Raw genomic sequence first — 25,742 nt, 5'->3', positions numbered from 1 at the left:
AGAGTGGGGGCAATGGAAGAGAAGGCTCGGTCACCATAACAGGTTTTTGTTCGTGGGCCATCAAGTAATTGGAGAGAGGAAGATGAACGGAGGGGTCTGGCAGAAGAGGAGGAGCGAAGAGAGACCATGCCGTCAATCCCTCGTTTGAGGCGAGTCCCCAACTGGGGGTCCCCAAAGTGAGGTTCCTATACCCCTTTCAAGACTTTCGTTTGGGAGTTGGGAGTCGAAGTATTTGTCCATTGCAAATAAACTTTCTGCTCGGCGTGACAAACCTGGAGGCCAAGCCAGGGTTTGATGACTCCAGCAGCTGTCGTATTACGTAAGAGCATGATAAGGATATCTGCCTGTGGCAGACCATTCAAAGTGAACTCAATTTTCTCTATCCTTTCTAAAGTTTTCAATTTTATATTCTATTGAGAAATTCTATGGTCATCCATTTTACATTTTGAACGAAAAAAATTGACCCGTAAATAACGAAAATACAGGAATAAGAAGGAGAGCATTGCCAGTTTGCCGGTGCTGACAATGTGCTATTTGGAGGTGAGACTACCTCCCTGGTTACAATCAGCCTGCTGACTGGATCATTGAGAAAGGGAGAGAGAGAGAGAGAGAGAGAGAGAGGGAGGGAGAGAGGGAGAGAGAGAGAGAGGGGGAGGGGAGATGGGGGAGAGACAAAATGGAATGACAATAGTTCCGGTCACTGCAGTACAGGCATGCTCTGTCTGCATACGCTGAATGTCTACACTCACACACACACACGTACACACACACACACGCACCATGGAGCTACATAGCCCATGCCAAAACTAAACAATCTCCTCCTCTCGCGGTGCCCCCCCCCCCCACCCCCCCGTGGCGCTGTGGCGATGACTGATACTTAGATTAGGCCACGGTCAAGAAACAGGTGTTTTATATCTTTGATTTTAAGTCATTGATTGCCAAGATATACACTGGCATTATTTGCGGGGGTTTAGCCTCTTCAAACGAGAGATTTGCGTCATGCTAGGTTTTGAAGATATGTGGGTGCAAGATTACGTGTGATTTTGTACGTCAGAAGTAGGATCTTGAAAGTAATACGGGAATGGACCGGTAGCCAATGGAGTGGGCGGAGAACAGGAAATATATGGTCATGTCTCCTACTAAGGGTGACTAATCTAGCAGCTGATTTTTGGATACGTTGGAGAGGGGATATGTGAGAAAGAGGGAGGCCGGCAAGGAGGGAGTTGCAGTAGTCCAGATAAGAGGAGACGAAGGCGTGGACAAGCCGTTCAGCTGATGATTGATCAAGCAGACGCCTGATCTTCCCTATTTTGAAAATACCCCAAGATGCAGACTTTCAGATGTTTGTGATATGGTGTTTAAGAGTTAAGTTTTGCTTGTTTTATTTGTTCATTTTCCATCTGAGAAGATGGCTGGATAGCCCATATTCAGCTTAAGTGTTTGTCCAAAGTAAAGCCAAGATCTCTAACACAGTCAGAGACCTTTATAACCCCATCCCGAGTAGTTGGATCTGATAGAGGAACTGTGCTCCTAAACTTTGATGAGAAATGGATGAATTCAGACTTGTCATCGTTCAGACGGAGTCTGTTGGCAGTGGACCAGGCTTTGATGTCATTGAGACATTCTCTCAGTGAGTTAACAGCAGCAATCCTATCACCAGGTGACATAGTTATGTAAATTTGAGTGTCGTCAGTGTACATAGCGTAGTTGACTCCATGATGACAACTGATGATTCTGGTGAGCGGACCTGTATAGAGGAAAAGAAGAAGGGGGCCTGCAACGGATCCTTGCGGAACTCCGCAGCTGATAGAACTAGGACGTGAACAGGTCCCATTGATTATCACCCTCTGTGTGCGATTTTGAAGATATGTCTTGATCCATTGGATGGCAGTGCCTGTGATGGATCAAGTCATTATCAAGTCGTTGTAGTAGCAACGTGTGGTCGAGCGTGTCAAACGCAGCCGAATAGTCAAGAAGAAGAGCAGCCTCATTACCCTTGTCGACAGCAAGAAGGAGATCGTTGAGCACTTTCAACAAGGCAGCTTCTGTTGAGTGGAGGTTGCGGTATGCTGACTGGTTTGTAGGAAGCAGATGATTACTATCAACATAAGACATCAGCTGTGTAGACAGTCCTTTCAAGGAGCTTACTCACAAATGGCAGATTGGCAATTGGTCGGTAATTGCTCAGGACATTGGGATCTAGGTTCGGTTTCTTCAACAGAGGGGAAATGAGATGTCTTGAATGGTATCGGAAGTTTACCCGATGACAATGATGTGTTAATGATGTTTTTTAGAACCGGAAGCAGCTCATCAAGGTACTCTTTGAGCAGCCAAGTTGGAAGAGGGTCCAGACTGCAAGATTTTGGTGGAGATAGCATGATGAGGCGTCAAAGCTGAGCATCAGTAATCCGCCTATACTCGCTCAAGTTACAGTTCAAAGAGTTCCCGGGAGCCTGGACGGATAACTCCAAATGGTTAACGTCAGATGCAAAGGAAGACACAATATCATCGATTTTCTTCATGAAGAATATACTGAACCTGTGCGCCAGTTCAGAATCGGATGAATGTTCAGGATAAATAGAAGACTCAGAAGGAGTGGACAGTTTCTTCACGAAGTTGAATAGTCGTTTAGAGTCAGCATTGGCGAACTCTTTTCTCAGGTACTGGGACTTTGCATCAGTGATCAGACTGTAGTACAACTCACATTCTTGACGATACAGGTCCATGTCAATCTGCATGCCGGACTTCAACATGCAACGTTCAGCACGACGCCTACGCCTCCTGGCCTCCCTAATCTCATCAGAGAACCAAGGGGCATTGGGTCTGATTGTAACAGTCACGGTTTTAACAGGGGCATGCTTGTCCATCAGATTACTCAGCATGTCATTATACATTGAAATTGCTTCTGTAGGACAAGATGTACACTGGGAAGTCAACAAAGCCTCTTTAATATCATGGCGGAAAGAGTTGGTGTCTATATTGCAAAGCTTTCTAAAGCTTACTTTCCTTCTAGGATTTGATGGGCCTTTAAGATTAATGGCGGAAAGAATGGCGAAGTGATCAGATGGCAAAGATGGCAATACAGTAATATGGGAAATAATATCTTCAGATTTCCTACTAAAGACTAAAATCAAGTGTGTGGCCTGCTTGGTGAGTGGCATCCTTAACATGTTGATGAAACCCAAAGGCTTCAACGGCACTGAGAAAAGACTGAGTGAAACTATCAGCAGAATCATCTACATGTATATCAAAGTCACCAAGAAGAATGGTTGGATGAGCATCAACAGCAGCACTCTCGAGGAGAGTTAAAAACTCATCAAGAAAGTCGTTGCTGGTAAAGGTGTGACGAGAGAAATGGGGTGGGCGATAAATGCACTAAACCCGAACAGTAGATGAAGAAGTGAGATTGATCATGAGATCTAACATTTCAAAAGACAAAAATTTGTGAATGTCATTGACAACACAGCGCGCAGCAGACCTACATTGTATACAGGACGCAGATACCACCTCCTCTAGATGTCTTTCTGGGATGATTGATAATATTGAAATTTGGAAGGGATAATTTCAATTCAGCAAGGGTAGGCTCATACCTCTGGTCACCTGAAAGCCATGACTCAGTGATGACTAACACATCAATATCATTATCTATGATCAGAGTTGACACTACATTGACTTTATTCGTTAAGGATCTTGCGTTCCATAAACCAATTTGAGACCCACTGGAAGTATCACAAAGGGATTGTGACCTTGGAATCCTCCGCCTGCGGTGTCCCCTGTGAGTACGCCACTGCTGCACAATCCCAAGATCACATACATATACCCTTCTCCAAACAGTCAAAGGAAGTAGATGACTGGGCTTCCCATTTAACTGATAGAGGGCATGTACATCATATGTAATACGATTCAGCTGAAAACTACTGCAATACTCATTAGCATGTTGCATTACATCAACTTCAGTACATGGACCTGGGTTTGTTTGAATGTCACCGGACAGTAGGATGGTGAATTGAAAACATGCACATGTGTTGCTATAGTATGCAATAGGTTTACAGGGTTTGAAATTGGCGATGGTCCGCTGGCCATTGGCCACCCAAAATCACATCGGACTAGCTAAAAATCATACAATTCTGAAGTTACTAGTCCGTCTGGCTAGCCAAAATATTGCGTCAGTGTTGTTATGGATACATGTGCATTGTATTATCATTTCTGGGCACTTGATTGTTCCGCGGAGGAATATGTAAACAAAGAGTTTTCGACAAGATGACCGAGATCGACCAAACACCTTGTTTGAGAGTCTGGGTATTTTTGGTGGTTATGATGGTTCGCTAGGCCAAGTTAACCTCCGTAACAAATTGGGGGCACGTCACAGGAGTTCGGCAGGGTTTCTGCGGACTTAGGTGATTTGGTCGGGCTTGATATGATCCCAGGAGTGTTTTTTCGTTCTCGCTTGGCCGATGAATTTCGGTGAGTAGCGTGGTGTAGCACTCTATGCTATGTCGTGGACATGGGCGATCGCGATACAGTTTACGTCGCGTCGCGCAACTACGTACAGTACTGTATGTAGTTTGCATCGTGATTGTTACAGTTTACTGTATGTGCAGGTGTTACGATTTGAGAAAGCATGATGGGTTTATGGCGTAGTGTGTGTGTGGACGCGGAGTGATATGTTATACACATTGATGTAAATCGGTCGTCTTTCTGTGTCTGCGTGAGGGAAGCACACGTTCGTATTTCTTTCGGGATCGAAAGGGTTAATTTGGCACGTGCGTAGTGTTGAGGATGGTTTAGTCCAGTTATACGCTGCGCGTGTGTAGGGGAAGTGTGGGAGAGTTGAGCCGCTGGGAGAGTTGATCCAGGCCACCTTACATCTTCATAGTGACTGACAGCAGTCAGCTGCTGCCATTTCTTGTTCATGCCTATGATTAACTATATTCCAGTGTATGAGGCAGCGACGTTGGACGAAGCATGACAAAATAGTCAAAGAAAAACCATTTTTGGTCACCAAAAGTGAATGTCCACTTGTCAGATATGTGGTTTTCTCTCACACCTGTGGTAGAGGATAAGTGCGAATCAGTTGGATTAGCAGATAGTCTGTATATCATTTGTTTCTTTCAGCAAATTTCAACATGTTTGGTGTGGTCATTTTCATAGGTTTTGAGGGTTAGTTTAAATGGCGACTGTGGGGAGAGTTGTGCCAACGTGTCGAGGGAGAGTTGTGCCATGGCTAAACCCTGTATTCCAATGGCTCAGCCCTCAAGTGGCTCAACCCTCCCTTCAAGTGGCTCAATGAGTGTCATTTTTTGGTCAAAGAAATGGGTCTGCAATTGGATGAGGTGAGGAATATTGGAAAGGCATGTGGTGTTCTCGCCAGGGGTGACGCCCTACAGGCGGTTTCTTCTTCCTAACACCAACAGTTGACTTATTACGCAAATCCAGTCAGGGTGCATCTAGAAATCCTGATCATGTGATCGTAGCTGGACCCCAACAACATCCACATTATCCATCCGATGACCCGTAAGTCAAACAGATGCCCCGCCCCCTCTGTTACCATTACACCATCTTTCCTTAGATAGGTTTCCATAGTCATTTTCTTTTATAAGCCTGTACTTCTTAATATGATATGTAGGGCCTATAGCATAGTGGCTCAACTCTCCCAACCTCGTGGCTCAACTCTCACCACATCAAGGGAGACTTGAGCCATTTTGCAAAATATTTTTGTTGAAGTGTCACCCCCAAGTTGTTTGTGCTAGGTGTCTTAATGGGCTATCATTTTATGCCTGAATAGTTGTAGTATATACCAGCGAACGAATAATCCATAAATTGTGTACAGTTATTGAACAATATCACTAAATGTAAAAAGTGGCTCAACTCTCCCACACTTCCCCTAGTGTTTGCGTGGAAACGTTGGTCAAACGTTGGTCGTTGGTCCCGTACGTGGTGGTTCGTGTGTGGTTCAGCATACGGGTTATTCTACGGCGGTTCGTATGTGGTTAAGCATACGGGTTATTCCACGGTGGTTTGTATGTGGTTTAGCATACAGGTGATTTCACGGTGGTTCGTGTGTGGTTTAGCACACGGGTTATTCCACGGTGGTTTGTATGTGGTTTAGCATACAGGTGATTTCACGGTGGTTCGTGTGTGGTATAGCACACGGGTTATTCCACGGTGGTTTGTGTGTGGTTTAGCACACAGGTAATGCCATTGTTGTTCGTGTGTGGTTGAGCACACGGGTTATTTTAAGTCGGTTCGTATGTGGTGTAGCATACGGGTTATTCCCAGTCGGGTCGTGTGTGGTATAGCATACGGGTTATTGTTTGTAGTGCGACTGGTTTTCTTCAGTTGAAAAGAGTTTTTCGGCTGGCTGGTGATAGTCAGGTTTTCTTGTTGCACTATTAACTGTACATTATTGGTGCATAATGGAGAAAGATCAAGATTTTTCCATTGAGAAGTTTGTGGATTCACCCACAGTTGAGGAGTTGCTAACCTTGAAAAAGGTCGATTTGTTGCGTGTTGCAGAAAACTACAAGGTTCCTGCTGTGAAGAGTACAATGAAAAAGTCAGAGATTACACAGCACACAATTAAATTTCTTGTAGATGAAGAAGTATTTCCCCTCCAGGCATTGCGTAGCATATCAGGTAGTCCCCCTGGTGATGTGCAAGGGAGTGTAGAAGTACGTCTGAAAGAGCTTGAACTTGAGAAAGCGAGGATTGAGTTAGAGAGAGAGAGAGTTTCTCTAGAAAGGGCTCGTCAAGTCGGTGAGAGAGAGTATGGTGTAAGCGTCAGTGGTGGGCATTTTGATATCGCTAAAAATGTCAGAATGGTCCCTGAGTTCGATGAAGGAGATGTGGATAGATATTTCCTGCACTTCGAACAAGTGGCGGATAGCATGGAATGGCCGAAAGAAAAATGGCCTCATCTCTTGCAGACTAAGTTAAAGGGAAAGGCATGTGATGCTTATGCTTCACTGTCGCGCGAAGAGGCTCAGCATTACGCAACAGTAAAAAAGGCAATCATGAACGCGTACGCCTTAGTTCCTGAAGCGTACAGACAGAAATTCAGGAACAGTAGAAAACTAGAGTCACAGTCATTCAGAGAGTTTGCAAAAGTGAAGGAAATTGCCTTCACTCGTTGGCTGCAATCAGTAGGCGTGGCTACTGTTGAAGATTTGCGGGAACTTGTGCTACTAGAGGAGTTTAAGAGTTCACTACCTCAAGAGGTGCGTACACATATTGAGGAACAAAAGGTGAAAACTTTGTCGGTAGCTAGTACAATGGCTGACGAGTATACTCTGTCCCGTAGTCACGGAAACAGGTATGTAGGAAGCAAATATGCAGCTCCTAATCGTCTAAGTGTTGGTAAGACAAATTTTAGCAGTAAGACAGAGGTGAAGGCTGGTCTGGTGGTAGAAAATGAGACTGACAAGAAAGGTAGGAACACTGAGAAGCCTATTGTGTGTTTCCATTGTAGGCAACCAGGGCATGTGAAGTCTACTTGTCCCGTTCTGAACAAGAAAAAACAGGAAAAAGACAAAGAAAAGAAGTCTCATCCAAATGGATTGGTGAGTCGTTCGGTTGAATCGACAGGTGATTGGTGTGAACAAGTTCAGAGTGTGATTAAGTCGGCTGATCAAGACAAGATTAAGTCTCAGTATGAACCATTCACTTCTGTAGGCTATGTGTCATTGGTAGGGTGTGATGAAGCCAGAAAGGTTACCATCCTGCGAGATACTGGTGCATCTCAATCATTGATTCTTGACAGTGTTTTACCTTTTGGGCAAACGTCGTCCACAGGCACAAGTGTACTGTTACAAGGAGTAGAAGGAAGTTACGTTGAGGCCCCTCTTCACACAGTCGATTTGCAGTCAGGCCTAGTTTCAGGAAGGGTGAGCCTTGGTGTTAGGAAGTCACTTCCTATGGATGGTGTAGCATTGATATTAGGCAATGATCTTGCAGGAGACAAAGTGACTATTCCAGTGGTCAGTGCAGTCCCTTTGGATAAAAAAGGAAATGAGACAGCTGCATTGGTTCAGGAATTCCCTGAAGTTTTCCCAGCTTGTGTAGTCACACGTTCCATGTGTAGAAAATCAGAGGAGTCTGAAATGAAGGCTAGTCCAGAGGATATCAGTCTAGAAGGGAGTTTCTTCTGTCGGTTAGATGATGTAGAAGCAAGTAGAACCGCAGCATCAAAATCACGTCAGATAGGAGATGAGTCTCAGCCTGTAGATGAAAATGAGATTGGGTTGAACAAGAGCTCTTTGATTGACGCACAGAAGAATGATCCACAGTTGGTAGCATTGTGTGATAGTGCTCTTGCTGAAGAAGAAGCACTGAGTGAAAGGACTTGCTACTATGTGAAAGGAGATGTGTTGATGAGGAAGTGGATGCCAGTTGACTCTTCTAGTGATGAAGAATGGCGAGAAGTTCACCAAATTGTCATTCCAAGAGTATTTCGTAAACATATCTTGAGTGTGTCGCATGAGTCAGCTCTTGGTGGTCATCTTGGAGTCAATAAGACGGTTGACAAGATTTTGAAACATTTCTTTTGGCCTGGCTTGAGACGGGATGTTTCAGATTTCTGTAGAACTTGCCATGTTTGTCAAGTGGTGGGGAAACCTAATCAGAAGATTCCTCCTGCTCCCCTAAAGCCCATACCAGCATTTGATGAGCCGTTTAGCACAGTTATCATAGACTGTGTTGGTCCTTTGCCAAAGACAAAGGCTGGACATGAGTACTTGCTCACTATGATGTGCGCTTCTACGAGATTTCCAGAAGCTGTGCCACTTCGGCGTATCACTGTACAGAACGTTAGCAAGGCGTTAGTGAAGTTCTTCACAACGGTTGGCTTGCCAAAGGTGGTGCAATCAGACCAGGGTTCCAACTTCACTTCAAAGATATTTCAGCAAGTGATGCGTGAGTTGGGTATCAAATGTGTTACCTCGAGTGCCTATCATCCACAGAGTCAAGGCGCTCTGGAGCGTTTTCATCAGACGCTGAAGAACATGAGGAGAACATACTGCTTTGAGGTCGAGAAGGACTGGGATGAAGGCTTGCCGTTGTTGCTTTTCTCGGTGCGAGAGTCTGTGCAAGAGTCCTTAGGATTTAGTCCCTTTGAGTTAGTGTTTGGACACGAGGTTCGTGGTCCACTGAAGGTCTTGAGAGAGAAGCTGTTGGGTGAGGATGAGTCACCTGGTTTGTTGAATTATGTGACCACGTTCCGTGGTAGGCTGACTCGTGCACGTGAATTTGCAGCTGGACATTTGAGAAACAGTCAAAAGAACATGAAGCAGTTGTTTGATAAGAGGTCCAGGGAAAGAATGTTCAGTCCCGGTGAAAAGGTATTGATACTGTTGCCCATTCCTGGTAACCCTCTGTGTGCTCGCTTCTCTGGTCCCTATGTCGTGGAGGAGAGATTGAGTGATGTGAATTACAGCATTCAGACGCCAGACAGGAAGAAAAAGAAACGGTTGTGTCACATCAACATGTTGAAGAAGTATGTTGAGAGAAGTGCAGGTGAAAGTGCGAAGCCAGTCATGTATGTGGTAGGAGCAGTCCAAGATGTCCCTGTTCCCAAGACGAGGAAGGAGCTGATGAGATTCATCGGCATGGCCGGATACTACCGTCGCTTCTGCCATAACTTCTCGGATGTTGTGGCGCCCTTGACTGATCTCCTGCGGAAGAATGTGAAGTTCCAGTGGTCAGCAGCATGCCAGTCTGCCTTCGATCAAGTGAAGGCAATCCTGTCGAGTGGTCCTGTATTGGCAGCGCCGGACTTCAAGAAAGGCTTCAGCCTAGCTGTCGATGCAAGCGATGTCGGAGCAGGCGCCGTGCTGATGCAAGCTGATGACGATGGAGTGGACAGACCGGTCTGCTACTTCTCAAAGAAGTTCAACGCGCACCAGCGGAAGTATTCTACCGTTGAGAAGGAGACCCTAGCGTTAATTCTTTCGCTCAGCCATTTTGATGTCTACGTGGGCAGCACAGCTCAACCCATTGTTGTGTGGACTGATCACAACCCACTGACATTCGTCAACAGAATGAGAAACAAAAACCAGAGACTGATGCGATGGAGTTTAATCCTACAGGAGTACAACCTTGACATTAAGCACATTCGCGGAAAGGAAAACATTGTCGCAGACGCCCTTTCTCGTGCTTAATTGAGACATCTCAGTATTTTGTCTTGTTGCCAGATGCAACAATTGTGCAAATGTATTTTATGTTTGCAACACTTTAAACAGGTGTAATTTGTTTTGCAAGTACACAGGACAGTGTGTGTACATCATGTATATGTACGAGTGGTACATGTATGCATTTTGCATACACTATAATTGTGATGCCAACAGCATGAATGGCACTTTGAATGTGTAAATAACAACATGGAAGTATCTTCAGACATGTTTGTGTTAATAAGGAAACACAGCAAGCTATAATTGTGCTTGAGTCACTCAACAAAAGAATACACTATGAAGGCTGTTTTAAGTTATGCTAGCCATCAACAGTTGTCAAGAATGTGAGTTGTTGGTAAATTGATTTCAAACAGGTAGTGTCGCTGTTTGTATAGAGAATGTGGTGTATCGAGTAATGTAGGTACAGTTCAGGTACTTGAAGTTTCATACTTGTACATGTACAGGTATTGGTTAAATTTGTTGTGGCATACACCCTAAGTATTGGATGTTGCCTTTTGGATTTAATTAGCATAAGTATACTGTATTAGGTACAGCAATTATATAGTTATATATTTACATAGCTTTTGCTCATTATTATAGCTCAATCATTGCCTTGGCAAGGTGTTCAGTATTTCACAGTGTATCCAACATACCAACAGGCATGTATTTAAGCTGACTGTGTTATACCAGGATGTATACAGGCAGGTATACACTCACTTATTAAGTTTAGGTGTACACACAGGTTATCATCAAGTATATCTCATTCAGGTTCGTTTGATGTTTTGTCAGGCAGGTCATACTCTTGGTGTTTTGTATGTTGACAGGAAAGTTTTCAGAAACATAAGTAGGATATATGACATTTGTCGATGTTTTGACGTTTCAATAGATGCTGACACAACGTGTACAGGTATATGTAAGTCACATATCATGGAATATGATGTTTGGTTGTAGGTTGTAATATGATTCCAACAGTTGGATTATACAATGTATGCAGTTTGTGGAAGAGATGACGTGTTTATGATCCTCGTACACAGTTTAATCATTATGACAGTGTAAAATTATGTGTATGCTCTCATGAGGAAACCATCTTATTTTGGTACAAGGTGTATTGTTTGTATGCATGACATGATTGCATAAAGGTTAAGGAGTTGAGAAAGTTAATATTGTAACATCAATGTTGCACAACTACATGCAATTTCATGCAGTATGCTGTAAATCACAAGCAGCAGTAACTCACGAGAGTGTTAGATTGGTACACGTTGAATGGTACTAAAGTCGTACAGGTACATGTTTTATCGCAGGATGTGATGCTGATATAGCCATAGCATACTTTGTTTATGTGTTCTTATAATGATGCAACCATGGTAAACTCATGGAGTTATAAGAGTGAATTGGAAGAGGAATGTACAATGCTGTTCCAAAATATTGTGCCAACGTACATAGAGTCCATTTGTGTTAAAACGTTAAATGCACTCTTTTAGGGGGGAAGTGTTATGGATACATGTGCATTGTATTATCATTTCTGGGCACTTGATTGTTCCGCGGAGGAATATGTAAACAAAGAGTTTTCGACAAGATGACCGAGATCGACCAAACACCTTGTTTGAGAGTCTGGGTATTTTTGGTGGTTATGATGGTTCGCTAGGCCAAGTTAACCTCCGTAACAGTGTCAAAATTGATTCTAAGTAGTCCGCCTGGCTAGTTAAAAAAAAGTTAAGTGCAACCCCTGGGTTTACCACAGTGTCTGACAAGCCTGTGAACAGGAGAAAGTAGACTGTGATTACAGTTACAAGCATCAGTTGGCAGCATGAATATATGGTTCACGTTCAAGAGAGATACAATCAGAGGTATACAAAAGAAGAGATTCCAGAGACGCCAGATCTTAATCCCCTCCATTGCTGTGGAGGTGATGCTATTGACATACACATGTGAAGGGTGTGACAACAAAAGGTGCTATTGAAAGTACTAAGCAAGTACACATACAAGATGCACAAAGCAAGTGTACAACACTGGACACTGAAAATGGCAATACAGAGTAGGCTACAGTATCAAGATACAAAATTCAACTGTAAAAATATAGCTAACTTACCAACAAATTGACTGGAAATGGTCTAGCAAGATCCTTGACACAAACAGAAAACAATATAAACAACCAAATTAAACTGCAAAAATGCAGCAAAAACCTGGTAAAAGAGACAATATAATCAGAGCCCTTAATGAGTGGAGCTACCTATGGAGGTGCCCACAAAAACAAAAACAAAATGTCTTAGAGGCCCCTTTTTATTTCTTGATAATCCTTCACACATTCTTCACTTTCAACTCTAAAAACTTTTGAAAGGATAATACTACTGCTTTGAAAGTTGGCATTAATCATTGACAGGACATGTTGATAGAGCATGCTAAATTTCAGCTTAATCTAATAATCCCTTGATTGTTGTTGCTATGTGGTGTACATCCTGTTTTTTGTCCCATTCATCACACAGCTAGCACAGCTTGGTAAAGATTAAGGGCTTGAATAGGCCCTGTTCTGATGATCCTCTTCTCTCAGTTCACACTTTTCCAGAGTATGTTCTTTCTTTCCAAGATTTAGATAGGTTAGGAGCGTTCATTTGAATTGAGTTATACATCATTTCAGACCTTAAAATCTTGTTTTTCAGAATCTACTTATGTACTCTTAACTAAAAATCCATGTGTGGTGACTTTTTGTTGGTTTTGTGATGCAGGGTCACAAATTGTCACGAAAAATGTCAACAAGGGCTTACTTAACCCGTGCTACATTTTACAGTGGACTCCCGTTATAACGAAGTCCTCGGGACCGGCAGTTTTCTTTCATTATAACGAAATTTCGTTATAACCGAATGAATAAACAATAAAAATACATAGAGTTGATAATGTTGCGGCCCTAAATTTTATTTCGTTGTAACCGGAATTTCGTTATAACCGTGTTCGTTATAACGGGAGTGCACTGTAATAGTGAACTGTTCATTCATATTACTGAACTGATGAATGAATTGGGATTAAATGCATTGCAAAGTATTTGTGTTTTCAAGGAATTAACTACAAGCAATGATTAATTTGATTTGCCTTGATCTAGCTTGCTGATGCTGAGAAGGAAATCCTCCAGCTGCAGGCAGAGCTCCGCAAGAGGGATCGTGAAGCTAGAGAAAATGAAAGAGTGCAACAGAGGGCAGCAGACCAGCAAGCCAGGGAATACGAGAGGCAAAAAGCATCAGCGCTGGCCAAGGTGAATAGAGAGTTCTACCACCAGTAAAGTGTCTAATTGTCTAATTGAGACAGTGAAGTGTCCTTGGAATTAATGCTCCTACAATATGCATTGGCACTCCGCAAGCTAACTAGATTATGAGTAAAGGCCCAATTGCACTGACCATCGTAGGCCTATGTGATCCTCAAAATACAAACATTTCAGTGTTCCGATGAGTTCTGATGAAATGATCCAACAAACTCCAGAGACCTGTACCAATGCTCACCGAGGATGATACAAATGCCAGAAGAGGCCCCAAACCAAACTCAAGTCTGGGACTAGTCTGTCCAATGAATGCTTAATAGTCAGAAACTCAACAGACTGTCATAGGACGTCAGCTGGACACGCCTGATAGACACAAAACACAAGTTTAGCACATATCAGATTGACTCTACACTTATTGGACTGACTCAACACTTATACAACACTGACTGGACTTGCGACTGGAAATGTCCGATGCTGAACAAAGCTCTGAGCTTAGTTCCTTCATGGGACGATCTTGCCTCATCAGTTCAAGTCCGACGTGTCTGACACTGACCTGATAGTCGACCAGTACAAGTCAGATTAATCAGACTGCTATCCGATACACTGTAGTGCGTGGCCAGAAGCGAAGAAATTTGCTTCAGGCGAATGAATAATGAGAAAAAAATCTCTGTGAAATGGGGTATAATCGTATTGAGGATATTCTCTCTATATTTACTACGTTGAATAGGAAGATGTCCTCTGTCAGCTGATGTACAGACATGTGAAATGGAAGCTTGCAAATAGGCACCTAAAATGGGTGGGGTGAAATGTGTCTAATTATGGGAATAAAATTAATGTGAGGAGTTTTTATCTCAGTTTGTCTTTTTCAAATGCTAATACAAATATTCTGTGTCTGACTTACAGTTAAATGTTTCATAAGCCACTGGAAAACTTAGGTTTCATACCTGTTAAAAGTACAGTGTATGTAGGGACTGACATTATAGACCTTGTGCCATGCCCTTTAGGATCTTCAGAGTTTATCAGCTCAAACCCATCTCTCAAGTTTGTGGTGCCCTCCCCCCCCCCCCAAAAAAAAAAAAAAAGCCAAGAAATTTTGGATTGGAGCCCCAGTTGTAAAAAAGGGACAAAGGGCTCAACTTAAAGTTGTGTAGGATTAAGTCTAACTGTGAAACACATATCTGACCTTCTGTCATGTGATCACCTGCATAGCTCAGATCAACAGGCTCCATCAACCTGTCAGGTGACCATAGTAGTCACAACGAAGATATCATTTGCCAACTTAATAAAGTCATGTAAGTGTGGCAGTCAAACATCAGAACTACATGGATATTGAAAAGGGTGTCAATTCAGACACAAATGATGTTACCATGAACCCATTACCACATTGAATCTCTCCTGCCCCTTTATTTGAAACCTAAAGACATAATGACACATTATTGATATTATTTCCAAGGCCGAAATCCAGGGGGGTCAGCTGGCCCAGCGTGCTATCGATGAACTTGCCAAGGCCCAGGAGGAGATCAGCAACCTGGAGGAGTTGCTTGGCAACAGGGAGAAGGAGCTTGAGGACACATTACATCATGGAGAGAGAGCAACCCAGGCCGTTGGTGGGAATATTTTTTCTCTTATCCCATTATGAGCCCATTGAATGTTATCATTTTTTTTTTTGGGGGGGGGGGGGGGAGACAAAAAGTTTATCATGTTTGTGATGTGACATACATTGCGATGTCTTGTCATATACCATACTGATAAGTGTTTTGTCAAAAAGTAACAGCTTGATTTATACAGTCATTAGATGGTAGCAGTTTTAACCAAAAAATGCTCAGGGAGATTTGACATGAATATGAATCACAAGATCATGTACATTGCAATGTCTTGTCATATACTGTATGTGTTTTGTTAAAAAGTGACAGCTAAATTACAGTCACTAGATGAAAGCAATCTTAACTAAAAAATGCCCAGGGAGATTTGACAATGTAGCATTGGATAGGATCCTTTTATCAGTCGCTGAATACCGGTAAAAGAAAGTTTCTTTATCATCCTCGATCACATATGTGGTGTTCACTTCTTTAGCCGAACAGGAAGAAGAAATCGCTGCCCTGCATGATGTTCTTGGAGCTCAGCGGGATGAAATTATGCGTCTCCAAGATCTCCTGGATCAGCTGACAAGGCAGCCGCAAACAAGTGAGTGAAAGTGCGATTATCTCTTAATGCTTGATGTCTGAGATTTGTAGTTTTATAGAATGTGAATGGTTATTGATCCATTCTGCACTGTTACAGAAATCATCCTGTTACAGGCATTGGTATCAGTAAAGCCTTCATTTTCATTTTGAAACCTGTAGGACAATCGCAACCAAACTTTTTTTTTTTTAAAGTCATGTCAATATTTCTTTTATTTTAACCAGAGACAGAAATGTGGGATACCAATACTAAAAGGAAAAAAGAGTCAAGTAGTAACCAACAGTTAGATGAGAAATTTGGTTTGTTTTGCCATACCATGCATTTTCATTCATAGGCAATTGTGTATTTTGCCACTGTTATCAATTTAAAGAGTGATTTGAGAAGATATGAAGAACTCTGAAATGTACAGTATGATATCATTTACTGGTGTGACATCTGTCATGTCATCAGTTCTTTTTTCAAGCAAGTACTGTAAAGCTTTAGAATTGAACTTTATTTTGTAGGCCCACAAACAACAACAGATTTGCAGAATCTCCTTGGAGAGATTGATGCTTTGAGGCAAAGCTTGGGAGGACAGCAGCACCATCTCCTAGGCCGTGGCATGGACAGGAGGGCATCATACATACCAGCAGACTCGGCACAGGGCCTGGACCCTGGTGGAAGAGGTACCTATACAGAAAGTGTGATGATCTCAGTTCACTTTCATTTCACACAAACTTTTTGTCTCACTTAAGAGACACCTTATTGCACTTACATGTATAAACTCTCTATGGCAAATCATCTTAAACAGATATTGCATTTGTTAAGATTTGAAATTATGGCTTTTTAAAAGAGATTTCAGGTGCTGACACATTCACATTGTAACTACAGTAGCTTGAAAAAGTATGCCCAGTTTATTTCTACTGGACATGAAGATATCAAAGGCTTTCTAATAAAACAAAACCAGATAAAAATCCACTGAGGTCACAGATATGAGAGCCATTTGGTCCGGGAATGGTATTTGATTCCCGCAAATAAAAAATATGAGCTGAATTGATACTTGTATATTTTTGATGCTGTAGATCAACTTGCATCAGATTTCAGATGCCATTACCAAGACACAGTAGAACATTGTACAGGCATATCTGTCATTAATCATTGAACAACTAACCACAGATTTTTTTTTTTTTTTTTTGAAAGTCAGCATGTGGGCTACACTGAGCATTTGATATCTAGACAAGTACAATGATTTAAATGTAATGTTTGATGCATCATTTTTTGCAGGATTTCTAGGAAACAGATCATCTGCACCTCAAGGCCAACCAATGTCACCTAACATCCCTGCTCAACATGGTACATCTTTCATGCCTATGTATCCTGGAAACATGAATCAGAGAGCTAGTGTTTCTTACGGGCCATCTATAGCACACTTATCACAGTACCAGCCAGCTACCTTTCCTTCCACATGGCATCAAGTAGGCAGTGGAGGGGTTGCAGGCGGACATGAGGATGGTGGTTACATGAGACCTACCAGTGATGCCCAGGGACAAGTAACCACCTCAAACCAGCCACCCTTTGTGGAGGTTCCCATGGTTCATCCAAGTAACTCTCATGCCCCACCCCAAGTACCACCGATGCAGACACATGTACAATCCCACCCCTTTACAGCAACAATGGTTCATACAAATGCTGAACCGCCTGATGGAGGTACCATTAGTGGACAGTATAGGCACCCTGTACAAGGTCGTCAATCATCAACTTCTGGTGTGCATCAGAATGAAGGGATGGATCATACCATTGAAGTCACCAGGAGGGGCATATTGAGGAGAGTGGAGGGACCATCTGAAGACCTATTTTGCAATGTCCCAGAACACCACAACATGGTATGTGATCATGTCTGATATGATCGTCTGATGATGCTTAATATGGCAATGAGGTCAAACTAATAAGGAGCTCACATACATTGATTTAAAGTTAGTAAACTTACAATTACAACATCAGCAAAGAACAAGTGATGATACACTGTATATATTGCACCTTTTTATTTTGAATTGTTTGTGAAGTCACATTTTAAATTTGTATAGGATGTTGCGACACGGATTGTCGCCCCTACACGGATTGTCGCCTGGCGACAATCCGTGATGCTTGTGCAGTTCCCAGTTTTTTACCTCGAAGGCGACAATCCGTGTTGGCAAAAAATTTGTTGCGACACGGATTGTCGCCCCGTCACGGATTGTCGCCCCGGGCTCGGGGTGGTTCCTCCGTTGTTAAGCTTTGGTGGGATGGGTATGACTGGTAAGTTATGCGTGTGTGTGTGTGTGTGTGTGTGTATTGTGAGCTGCATGATATGTGATGTGTATGATTTGTTGTGTGTGTGTGTGTGTGTTTGGAGTATGATAATACAATATGTAGAAACTGTGCATGTGTGGTGGTTGCATAGTGGTAGTGGTTTGTTTGTCTGTGTGTATACGTGTGCCTGTATGCTTACGTGTGTATGTGGAATATAATGGCGCTACTGTGGCAATACAAACGCCTTCAGAGTGTATGAGCACGTGTTTAAAGAATTCACACCAGCGTTGATCTAAAAATAGTATGGGTGTGTCAACCAAATATCAGCGGTGAGGCGGGCTAGGCGAGAGAGAGACCGAGAGAAAATACATACATACGAGGGAGGTACTCTCCCCAAATGTTATTTGTCTTTGTTCATTTTTCCCTGCAGTCATTTTCTTCCATCAGTCTTGTAAACTAGAACGTCCATACCACTATTCTTTGTCCCAGAATAGGTTTGGCATGCTTTATGCATGAGCGAATAATTTCCACACGCCGTAAAAAATTTGTCAATAGTTACTTGATTTTAGCACAAACGAACTGCCATTGCACACCGCTAATACATACGTAATACAAACAAACACCAACAAACACTCAAACAAACCTCATAATGCAAATAAACCAACTCAGCACTTTTTTCCTTGATATTTATTGATTTCATTCAAATCATTCATAAATCGACCCATTCTGGGTGCAACATGAACAAAAAAAGTTGCAAATGGCAATTCGAAACAAAAGCAAATCCATTTGTCAATTTATACCACAAATAATCTCACTTCAACATAGATAACTCGATTATAGACCAACCCTACTAATATTTTCTTCACAAGAAAGTTTTGACATGTATATAGGGCCCTACCAAACCTATATTGCTTGAATATATTGGTTTGGATCATGTAACACCTTCTTACTTACAAGGGCATATACATAAAAAAACACACAAATATATTACACAAATCTAGAATGAAATCAGTCATAAAAAACCCGACCACCACCTCCCCTCCCAAACCGAAACAAATCTAGGGCCTACATCTATCCTAAATATTAAATCCTACCAACATCTGTCATAAAATTTATAACTATCCTTCTTCAAATCCAATCCCCAACCCACCAACCCCTGATTAAACAAAACCTAAATCATCCCACACCCACATTCAGCGACCCAAATACATACATACACACACACACACACACACACACACACACACACACGAAGGTTCGTTATTCCGAAGTTTCGTTTTTTCCGAGGCTTCATTTATCCGAAACACACAATTCCCTATACCTAGTGGTTCATTGATCCAAAAATGAAATTTGGAATAACGAACCTTCGGAATAATGACCCTTCAGACGAATGAGGCTTCAGAATAACAAACTTTTGCAATAACGAAATGTAACCCCCTTCCCACATACCGACACACACCCGAACCGATACCACATCCTTCCTGATGAAACGATTTCCCAATGTTGATAAATAAGACATAATTGACCATATGCAGAAAAGCAGCATCCGCCCGACCGCAAGCTCCACTCCAAATTCATATACAAATCTGCCAAACAAATCATCAAATTCAAAGCTGCTGATAAAATCAATATCAATGTTTATGCCAGCAACAGCTTACTAGGACACTGTATCCCTCCCCACGCGCAGCTAAAAAACACATACGCAAAAAACTGATATAATAAACACATTCTTCCATCACACACACACACACACACACACACGCACATGCACAAACGGACACTAAATTATCATGTGCACGCGCACATACACTTCCTTGAAACCTCACCATGACTTTTTACATGGCATGTTTGCATGGATGTAGCCATGTAAGTTATGTGTTAGTATTTCAATGATTATGTCCAGAACGATATTACCCAGCAAAATGTGCTTCGAGGGCGGGTGACAATCCGTGCCGCGAGCCCCCTACACGGATTGTCGCCAGGCGACAATCCGTGTAGGGGGCGACAATCCATGCCGCCAACGCCCATCACGGATTGTCGCCCCGAGCAGGAGGCGACAATCCGTGTAGGGGCGACAATCCGTGTCGCAACATCCTATACAAATTTAAATTTAAATTTAGGATTTTTTTTTTTTTCATTATTGAGTTAGGTAATGGCCTTCTGACAATAGCAATGTTATTAGTTCCAAACATTAAACTGCCATTCCTCACCATGTGTAATGTGACCCTTGATAAACATATTAAAATCAGGTGAACAGAAGCATAGATTTCATTAAAATCAGACTTAATATAACAGTTATGTAAATGCAAAATTGCACATATTTTCACTGAATAGTGATACTGGTGGCAACCCAATGTGCAGTTTAGCTGAAGTAACATTGTCATCGATGCAAAACTCTCCCATTGGTATGTGCATTAAAAAAAAAAAATCATACAAATAATGTTGATAAAGAAGTAAATACAATCCTTCTCCTTCCCCTTATCAAAAGTTATGTTATACCTAGTTCAACATTTTACTTAGTTGTACATGAATTGTCATAGAGATTAACATTCTATAGACTGTAACAATGTATGCCACATATTTGGTGAGTCTAATTTTTCACAAATCAGGACTTCCTGACAATTTTACGTGTGGTTATTTTTGTGATTGTGGAGTACAATATTGAGTGGAAAATATATGTGTTCATGTCGTGATCAGAGGTAATAATTTTTTTAATTTACGAATAGCACTCAACTTGTGAAAATAAAAATGTCACAAAATATTCAGCATATACAGTATGAGAGAATGTTGTATGAAAGTGTTGACAGTGTCATTGTGTAAGAGTACTTTTTTGTTGTTTTGAATTTCTTCATAGTCATCTTTTCAGAGCAAAGATTCATTTTTGCTTACTTCAGTGCAGAGGTAATTGTCATCAAGTAAAATGTGCAAGAGATATTTATTCTCAATCCACTTTATACCTACACATCACACAGTACCCAGTGTAATATTTTGATTTCATCCTTAGACTAGAGTACTTACAGATGTAGTACCTGCAAGCCTTATTCATATATGAGTTGTTGTTTTTTACATCAATCCTCGGTTTGCTGTTGGTCAGGAGGACGAAATTGACAGACTGCGCAAACAATTGGAAAAGGCTAAGAAAATGAAGGTGGGGTACATGACATGTTTTCCTGATATTTATACATATAATCACAACATTACATTTCAATAGATCTACAGTCTGCTCACATTAGTTGCAAATATTCTGCTCATACCAAGGAGGACTGGTTATGAAAATCAAACACACTGGTTCTGTTTAAAAGACTGTAAATAATTGTAATTCAATTTTAGGGATAGTATGTAGCTTTGCTTTCATTACCCATTGTATTGGGTTACAATATAGTATCATAAATATTTGTTAATGTACATGTACACTGTATATGTATATGTATTTTTTGTGTAATCGTATATGTATGTATGTGTATGTACAAAAGTATGTATGTATGGTATGTATATGTACACATGTATATGTTTATGTGATTGTATGTGTATGCGACTGTCCAGCTCAAAAACTTACAAAAATTCATAGATAAGGATTCTCTGTAATGGACCAAAAGATGTTATTTGGATTGACTGACTCAATTCTGTCAAGTTTGTCTTGCATGGAAAAGTACTCCTTCCCCTACCTTGTATCAAAATTTGGTTGCTGAAAACAAAACCGAAAGACAGATATTAGTAGTTTTTCTGGACCATACTTTTCACTAGGAAGTAGAATGCATTTTCATCAATACTTCTGTACAGCACGAATGAATATCCGTGATCTTTAAATTTTTTTCTCTCTTTTCTATGAAACTGCATCCCCTAACTCTCTCTTATTTCAGTCTCTTTGGATATGTTATAATGGTCCAATTTTAACTAGTTATATATCATTCAAAAGCTTAGAGCATATTCTTCTAAATAATGTAGGAAAAAGGGAAATCCATTTTGGCCTACTTTTTGTAGGTTTTGAGCTAGACAGTCACATATGTACACCTTATCTCTCTAATGTTCCTTTGTTTGAATAGAGAAGAGAGAGGAGAGTATCAGATGTATCCAGTGCTATGAATTCCTCACACAGGCTGCGACAAGATCTCATGGTGAGTATCACTATTTCTACTGTGTAACATCAATGACATATTTGAGAGAAATCATTTATTCCAAAATTCATAGAACTACCAAATCAGTAACAAGGTGTGCATGCTAGAAGCCTCCATTTTTGATTGACAGCAAGTAATAATTGCTTCCACAAATTGGGAAAATACCTTGAGCAATGTGATATCTTGTTATGTCTTGTATTAGTAAGAAAATTTGAATATATTGCATATATAGGATAAACGAGAGGAACTGGATGCCCTTGACTTGGCCGTATCCAGACAACAGGGGGCGCTTCGAAGGTTAAGGGAAGATGGCAGAGACCTACAGAACCAGAAGGAATCTAAATTGAGAGAACTGAGAGATATAGACAAAGCAGTAAATGACAGGAGAAGCAGAAGGTAAGTAAGCTTTTTTCACTTGTCAAGAATTTGTCTTTAAGCACAAGAGAAATAAACACTGGTTTCAGGATTATTCTCACACATTTTGAGACAAATGCACACTGTCAATGTCCTTTCTCAACTCTTTATCGATTTCTGGACCATCTATTAAATTCCCAACTGTTGTTTGTTTGTTTTTTTCCAATTCAATCTTTCATTAACCATCTTTACTTTCTCATCTCCTTTGTTTGTATTGAAAGTTTTAAAATGCTTTCCCCATTCCCCCTGATGTAAAAGGTCTCTATTCTACCTCTGTGTAGTTAAAACTGTATTACTTTGTATTCTTAAGGACAACTTAATAGGCTGTCAAAATTGGAGAATTATTAGATTGTGACATATGCCTGCATGTCATAGGGAGTTTCTTGAGGGAAGAAGGAGGTTCATCCCTGAAGAGGATGACTTTGAAGTTGATGAAGATGAGCTGCTTCATCAGACTGGCTTCCTTGAGGATGAGGTGGAGTGTTTGGAGCAAACCCTGGCTAAGAGAAGGGCAGAGCTCAGGGAGGCAGACAGACTCCTTGTGGAGTGCCAGACAAACCTACATGAAGCCCAGGACAAGGTGGGTTTTTCAGGACAGCCAGGAATACAAACTGCTGTAGACACACTTCATGATTCCACTAACTCACTCTGGAATACACAGGAAAGACAGATACAAATTACTCACTTCTTAAAGTTGCGTGGTAGCAACGACGCAGGTGTGTTAACTCTTCATCAAGTTTGTACTTGGTAATATCATCATCTGCATATGCCAGTGAGTGAGGTTGTTGTTCAAAGGGTTGCATTTGTATATGAGTATACACAACTCTTGCACATGCTGCATTCCCTGTATTATTTTTTTATCATTCTCTTGTGTAATGGTTGACAACCATATTATAACTGTTTGGCTTGTTTTGTGCTTGTGTTAAGACAGTGGAATGAGAAAGGATTTTCTCTTGGTTACCCTGTTGCAGTGAGTGTTTGGGATGTATAAATGTTTCAAAATGACCATACTTTTCACACAAAAGATCTATCAGGATTCCCATCTCCATCTCTCCGCCACAATTTGCAAACTCCCTCCTTGGCACGGTAAGGGAGATAAACACCTTCATATGCACCTACATTGATGCAGAGACTCCAACCCAAAGCACCTTCTGATCTGGAGATTCTCCCGCCTGAAACCCCTAGCAAACGGGAGACTCCAACTTGATGTGTGCGAAGCGCAAAGTTCCTAGGGTTCTAGATGCTCTCTTGTGCTATCTAAGGCTTATTTTTTCAACATACGATAGAAATAAGTAAGAAATCCCTTCCAACGGGAGACAAAGAGCCAGGGCGGGAGAAATTAAATCTCACACGGGAGAACGGGAGATTTTGCAAAAATGGGTTTTCGGCGGGAGATCTCCAGTCAAAAACGGGAGAGTTGGAGTCTCTGTTGATGCCATATCAATTGTAGACTTTTAGTTACAATCCTTACCTTTGGATTGAAAAGACTGAAAACATTTTGTACTTGCCAAACCATGAGCTTCAAGAGATATCTATATCAATTTTATGTATGTAGTTGTTGCTCATTGATATATCTTTTTTAGGCTGTAGTTATTTTATTTTATTTACATAATCCAAACACTAGATGAGAAATGGTCATGACTTTTATAAGCAGTACATGACAGCTGACAGGTTTTAAAATCACACCATGGTTACTATTTGTCATTTAAGGCTCGGGAGATGGTGCATCATTATGACAAGGTGAAACGAGACTTGGCCCTGGCTAAAGAAGAGCATGAAGAATTGGACCGTCGAGCCCATGAAGCAGCAATTGACCTATTAAAGGCCCAGGAACAGGTCAAGTTGGCAGAGGAGGATGCTGAGAGACTTGAAGAGAGATGTAGGGCCAGTGAGAAAGCAGCTCAAGACATAGAGAACCATGTGAAGTCTAGGGAAACTGCCTACAAAGGAATGGAGACTCAACTTGAACAGAACAACACAAGGTACAGCCGCATGTTTCCCATCATAGTTCTTTTTTCTCCAAAAATCAACTTACCAAGGGGCTCTTAACACTATCTCATTATCCTAAATCTTAAATTTCATGTGAATACCATTACCAAGATGAGATTACTTTACTCATGTACAGGTAGTATTTGCAGTACTTGTAGTTAGCTTGTTTTTCACATATATTTTCTGAATTTCTCACAAACCTCTCATTAAAGTGTTGAAAGTTTTCCTGTGTAAAGAACATTGTGTGATATATAATATACAATTGTATATAACTATAATATCACTACTTCTCAGAACATTTCACTAGCAGTGTCTTTGCACATCCCAGTTGAATATTCCCCAATTTGCGAATAATCAGCGATGGTGCTATAATGCGTAATTTGTCTTTCTTCTCTCTCTCTCTGATGCAATAATGTTCTCAGAAATACAGGATGCACAGTGTTTGGACCAAGTAGAAGATATCTAATACATAACAATTAGATCTACCCATAATCACTTTTGAAGTGACAATGAGTAAATTCTTAATTTCATAGTCAATTTATAAAAACTTGCCAGCACAACACTTAGTCTATACCACACACAGAAGTAAACAACTTTTTTAGCTGCTAGCTGTACCTCATATGTAACTCGAAGATGAACACAACCATCAGGAGCCACAAATGTGCTTTAAAATTTTAAACAGCATTAAGAAAAGGAATATAACAAAACAGAATTTAAAGGACTTTAAAAAATGTCAGTAAATTCCCATCACAGGTATAGACATCTTGGCCAGTATTCAGCAAACTAGATAAGCATGCTTAATTCAGAAAATCTAAGCTATTTTCCTTATTTTCTGGCTAAGACAAAATTCTTAATAGTAGAGGTGGGCTATAGAGGGTCAATTTTAGGTTAAATTTTTAAGAATATGCTCATCACACCTTAGTTTAATGACTTTGTGCCTACTGACACCATTTCTGGAAAAAAAAAGAATTTAAAAAAAATGTGAAATTCTGGGTGCCCTGGCCAAGAATTGAAAAAATCCAAGATGGCAGCTGTTTCGGCTTAAAAAGACATTTTTTGCTATAACTCAGTCATTTTTTGGTCTATTGTGGTAGTTTTGTTGTCTAACCCCTGTTTTAGGGGGTCAAAGAAATGGTAATAATAATTTTAGTGTAAAACCATTGTACTAACCTTTTTCCCATATGTAGGGTTAAATTGTCCCTCTCCTTTACCCCTACCTCAACTGCCATTTTTTGAACTTTTTTCTGTATTTTCTTCAAGTCATGTTAATAATGATAATAATAATAATTGATATGATTTATATAGCGCCAAATCCACTTTGCAGAGTGCTCTAGGTGCGGAAGGAAGAGAAAGTGAAGGAAGTAA

General features: G+C 41.0%; 1 protein-coding gene across 1 annotated transcript in view; it reads left to right on the top strand.

Annotated features, from left to right (window-relative positions):
- LOC140240812 (centriolin-like) overlaps positions 1 to 25,742 on the top strand; it is a 94,440-nt gene that overhangs the window by 28,953 nt on the left and 39,745 nt on the right. The window contains exons 15-24 of the mRNA XM_072320584.1: positions 13,258 to 13,407; positions 14,864 to 15,017; positions 15,484 to 15,594; positions 16,095 to 16,256; positions 16,855 to 17,453; positions 20,954 to 21,007; positions 21,903 to 21,974; positions 22,207 to 22,370; positions 22,764 to 22,968; positions 24,099 to 24,370. Coding sequence (XP_072176685.1) covers positions 13,258 to 13,407; positions 14,864 to 15,017; positions 15,484 to 15,594; positions 16,095 to 16,256; positions 16,855 to 17,453; positions 20,954 to 21,007; positions 21,903 to 21,974; positions 22,207 to 22,370; positions 22,764 to 22,968; positions 24,099 to 24,370 — 1,943 coding nt within the window. The remainder of the gene's footprint in view (positions 1 to 13,257; positions 13,408 to 14,863; positions 15,018 to 15,483; positions 15,595 to 16,094; positions 16,257 to 16,854; positions 17,454 to 20,953; positions 21,008 to 21,902; positions 21,975 to 22,206; positions 22,371 to 22,763; positions 22,969 to 24,098; positions 24,371 to 25,742) is intronic.

This window comes from Diadema setosum, chromosome 17 (assembly GCF_964275005.1).
Source record: "Diadema setosum chromosome 17, eeDiaSeto1, whole genome shotgun sequence".
Classification (NCBI taxonomy): domain Eukaryota; kingdom Metazoa; phylum Echinodermata; class Echinoidea; order Diadematoida; family Diadematidae; genus Diadema; species Diadema setosum.
This window is presented reverse-complemented; position numbering and strand designations above follow the sequence as displayed.